Source organism: Ciona intestinalis, unplaced genomic scaffold, assembly GCF_000224145.3.
Source record: "Ciona intestinalis unplaced genomic scaffold, KH HT000243.1, whole genome shotgun sequence".
NCBI classification, from domain to species: Eukaryota; Metazoa; Chordata; class Ascidiacea; order Phlebobranchia; family Cionidae; genus Ciona; species Ciona intestinalis.
Window position 1 is genome coordinate 1586 of NW_004190564.1, and position 5034 is coordinate 6619.

The window sequence follows — 5034 nt, forward strand, 5'->3', positions numbered from 1 at the left end:
TACCAAATGGTCCAAGAAAATAGAATGAAAAGGTGTCCCATCTTCCCCCACCCCTACTACTATATATGTAATTAAACTTTTTTAGTAAAAAATTATTTAGTATTTATTTACCTTAATTAATGGGGTCCTTCCGAAGAAAAATCCACACATATAGGCCATAATATCGTTGCATATTACCATTGATACTGGGACTATCAACCAGATAATTCCCTCCAATAGATTTTGTAGCAGCAAATGAGATTGTGTAACGATAATAAGCAATGTCACGTGTGTCCAACCAAACTAAAGGATTAAAAACATATTTGGTATATGTAAACAGTAGCGAAGCCAGAAAACTTAAAAATTGCAGTAAATTTAAAATTTGTTCTTCGTAAAAAAATAAAATAAAAAAGGATTTTCGCTAAAATTATCAATTTAAAGACTGTGGAATTTAGAACTGTTCAAAAAATGACACTCAAAAAAAAATCAACCAATAATAATTTTATATATATATATAAAATAAAAACTGACCATAAAAAACTGCAGTCTGTATCGTTTCTTCACCAGGCTTAAAACAAACAACATAAATCCAACCAAGTAAAGCATGAATGAGATCAATCGGTGATATTTTGCTAAGAACATCATATGTTTCTGGAATAAAAGCAAACTTATATTAAATTTTGCAAACAAAATTGAGTCTAACCAATAGTGAACTTAAAGCAGAGCTTCCCAAACTTTTTGCTCAAAATTTTTTTTTTTGGAATTTTCTACTTTTCAAGGTTAATTATATATTGTATTATATGCAGAGCTTTTTGTAAAATTGGTTCCCTCGGCAGCCCCTCAAGTTTTCCGGCACCGTGGCCCAGTGGTTTAGGAATCTGAGTGGAAACCAAAGTGTCCCCGGTTCGATGCTCGTCGAAGGCACTAATATTGATCGCGTATGTGTCCTTGGGCAAGACACTTAACGGACATTTCTCCAACCCAGTGGTCACTAATGGGTTGTTGGATTTTGCAACGAAGTAAGGTTTTTTTTAAACTTTTTTCAATTTTTTATTTATAGTTGATAATTTGGACTTCCAATTGGGGGATTCGGCTTTATAAAGTTGCCCACAGCGACAAGCCTTGTAACACAACCTCTAAAATCGAGGCAGGCGAGCTAACCACTTTGCAACAGCGCCAGATATTGTTATTGCATTATGATTAACACTCAGGACTCAGGATATACGTGGTATGCAACATGATATTCATAATGTATATATTGATGAATGAATCATGTGCATAAATAACCTACGCTATTAGACACCACACATAAACAAATGTGATGCATATGTGATATAATGTAAAACATTATGTCTGTTTACACAAAAGAGCATTCAACACATTGTAATAAACATGTATTACTTTTGTACCATCATTTTGAAAAATATAACACATTTTCGCACTAAATCTTATGTACATAATATTATATGTGTATAGCCTGTTTACTTTCTCTTTTAAATTAGTGCCCAAATGTGTAAAATTTAAAATAAGTAAAAAAAAGCTGCTTTTTTACAATAAATTATGTCACACTAGATTTTAAAAAATAAAACAGTTTTTTAAATGCCTTATTATTTAAAGTAAAACTTTTTAGAGCATTTTAAGGTCAATTTAAAGATGTAATGAATGAATGAATGTAGCTTACTTTATCCTAGCGTGGCCAGAAAACAACAGTCATTATAACGTGGGTGTTATGTTTTATACACCTCGTGCCAGCTTACGAGTTACCAAGTATTTTAATTTGTAGGTGATTATTTTTTGTGTTTTCTTTTTATTTTTAATGTGTGGCTGATAATTTGGACAACCCATTAGTGAACACTGGGTTGAAGCAATTGCCATTAGGTGTTTTGCCCAAGGATATATACGCCCACTTTAGTAGCAGCGACGAGCCTTGAACCCATACCTACCTCACTCTGTATAAACGCAGCAAAATGTTCCATAGCAGTTTCCCCATAGAAGAAGTAGTTTGAGCAGATCAAGAAATACCAACTTAGTGTTCGAAACCAAGGTAAATCATAGGATTTGTAGACCTGTCAATCAAAATAAAAATTTGACAATAACAGAAACTTAAAAACTACAAACATATATATATATATATATGTTGTTTCAACATAATACTACGAAATTTAATTCTTTATATAAAAGTCACAAAATACGGGAATCTTTTTTCAGGAACAGAATAAAATGTACACGCACCTGTAGGTGCCGCGATTAGGCTTATTTTCTTCCAATTAAATGTAAATAAAATATGTTTTTAACTGTAAAAGTATTTTACAACTGTTGTTTTGTCGCTATATCGTCTTTACCAAGTATGTCACTTTGTGGGTGATTATTTTTTTGGGCTTTTTATTTTTTCAATGAATGGCTGTTTTTGTGTATGGCTGCAAAGTAGGCACAATGTGTATAAGCATAAAATATTAGGACAATTATTTATTCATTGTTTACATACCTGGTGTCCAATAGTGATAATTTCATGGAAACATTTGACTTGGAACAGAATTACCTGCAGATGAAATGACAATATAGAATATAGAAATAGAATATAATGTATCAGTAAGACAGTAACTGACAGTTAGGAGACAGGAATTGATAAAAAAAACATTTGGTGTTGTGAGGATACGGTTTTATAATTCTTTGAATGTTTTTTGTTTAATACCAAATGGGACAAGAATGAATTAATGTAATTTATTTAACCTCTCGTGGTTTGTAAAGGACAGTCGTTAAACAAAAGTGTTTTGTTTCATACATATCGTGTCAGCTTACGGGTTACTATGTATGTTACTTTGTGAGTGATCATTATTTGGGAGTTTTTAAAACTTGTTTTATTTGGGAGTTTTTAGAATTTGTTTTATATGGTTGATAATTTGGAAAACCCATTAGTGACCACTGGGTTGGAGCATTGCTGATGGAAACTTATGTACAACTTACTGAAGCCATAAAAGCGAAGGTTCCAAGATAAATGACAAGTCCAAAATACCCAATCATTAAAATAGTGAACAAGCCTCTAATCCACCAGTTCCGCCATCGTGGAGTTAAATCCTGTGAAAAATAACAATTTTAGAAAAAAATCTGAAAATTTTGTCAATAATTTTTGCATCACAAGATGGTAAAAGGAAATTTACATTTTCATAATGCTACGTTTTGCTTATTTTAGGGTATATATACATTTCCCACTGACTTTCCTATTGTTAAATCCTGTAAAAAATTATCAAATTTATAGAAAATTTAGAAATAGTTTGTCAATAAGTATTGTAGGCCTATTTAAAGATTTAAAAATCCTAAAAGTGCAATTTACACATTCATATTTTTAAATTTTGCTAATTTTTTTTAGGTATATATACATATTTTAATTAAGTTGTCACATCCTAACTTATATATACCTATATACAGCGCATACTTCAGAATATTTATAGGGTATGCGGCATACCAATTTTCTAACACTTAAGCCGTCTAGCGGTCTCATTCTAATCACTATAGCAGTGCAAATTTTGTGTTGCCAATTCCCGCCGAAATAAAATTCGCAGCACGTATATAATGGTGTATATAACGTCATAGTCAACGCGCCGTTGCGCTGCGCTCTGCATACCCTAGAAATTTAGAAAATCGACGGGCTTAATATAAATACATGGTGAAAATTACCTTCAAAGCTTCCTTCATAAACTCTGGTGTCTCGTCTTTTGGTTTTGGAGGTTCAGTCGGCTCAATTATGCTTGAGTCACTAAGGTGGTCCTAACAATGAAATGTAAAATATATATAAATATAGGCTATATATATTTGGGATGTGATAAGCCAAGCCCGAACTCAAAATTTGTCGTGCCCGAGCGTCTCCTTTTATGATGCTCAGGTTAAAGAGAAAGATACGCTGACTCGTCTCGTTATCTTTTAGTAGCTTTTAGTAGATTATAGCAAAAGCATAAGGCTTGCCGAGTGCCAAGCGTCAAAATAGGAGACTCGGAAATAAACGCATGCGAAAGTGAAATAAATAGTTATGTTATATTATATATATAATATACATATATATATATACGATTTGAAATTTATAATGATTGGTTTGCCTAGTCCAGTTGTTAGTTATTTGAAACACAATAAGGGTATTTGGATATTGGGCATTAGTGAAGAATCTTCCGGTACATAGCAGAATAGGCTGGTGGAAAGTGTTAGAGGTTGGTGGTTAGGGGTTAGTGGTTATAGGGGTTAGCGGTTAGCAAATAGGGGGGGGGGAGAAGACTCTTCACTAGCACCGGATATTATGTGATATAATCGCCCCATCTTTCCCCATAGTACTATATATATATCAATAAATGGAAAAAGTTTGAATATTTTTATTAATTCAACATATATATACCTCATGTTCACTTGTATTATTTTCTTGTTCAAGATTTCTTTTGCGGAGATTAGTTTCCATTTTATAACATCAATCCACAACAAATATAACAATCAATTAGGTCTTAAAACATTACGATTCTGTATACGGCAAAATATAACTTTATTAGTAGTTATGCAAACAATTCTATAATAGTAAAAACTGAAGTACTCTCGAATAACTAGAAAACCTTAACGTATTGCTTGCTACCATTTAATTATGGGCGTATGTGTCCTTGGGCAAGACATTTAACGGCTTTTGCTCGAACCACATAAACTTGCAAGAGTCTTGTTTACTCTTTAGCTGAGCAATAACCACAAAAATCCTGTCACAAGTGACGTCAACGCGCAGTGTTGCCGGTAAAATTAGTCTAAAATCTACAGCAGGGCAGATTGGTTGCTGTTTCAGTGCGTCTGCCTCTTGCTCAGAGTTATAGGTTCGATACTTGGTACTGCTACCGTTGTATTATTAGGCGTGTTTTATGTATAGTTAACATTATAGATAACCCATTAGTGACCACTGAGTTGGGGCAGTTTCTGTAAAATATTTTTTTTCCCAAAGGACATATGAACAAAAAGGTTACAGGTAGCTCATGTCATTATATTGCCAAAATCATGCTATATATGCGTTAATTTTTGGGTCGTTCCAAATACCTT

At 32.8% G+C, this 5034-nt stretch overlaps 1 protein-coding gene across 1 annotated transcript in view; it reads right to left on the minus strand.

Annotated features, from left to right (window-relative positions):
- The window catches only part of LOC100183841 (phosphatidate cytidylyltransferase 2-like), a 5857-nt gene extending 1367 nt beyond the window's left edge, over positions 1 to 4490 (minus strand). Inside the window, exons 1-7 of the mRNA XM_002122906.4 lie at positions 4361 to 4490; positions 3655 to 3744; positions 2944 to 3054; positions 2465 to 2518; positions 1923 to 2045; positions 511 to 630; positions 112 to 282 (exon numbers count right to left, since the gene is read on the minus strand). Of these exons, the coding sequence (XP_002122942.1) occupies positions 112 to 282; positions 511 to 630; positions 1923 to 2045; positions 2465 to 2518; positions 2944 to 3054; positions 3655 to 3744; positions 4361 to 4420 (729 nt within the window). The 5' untranslated portion in view covers positions 4421 to 4490. The remainder of the gene's footprint in view (positions 1 to 111; positions 283 to 510; positions 631 to 1922; positions 2046 to 2464; positions 2519 to 2943; positions 3055 to 3654; positions 3745 to 4360) is intronic.
- Positions 4491 to 5034: the final 544 nt, after the last annotated feature.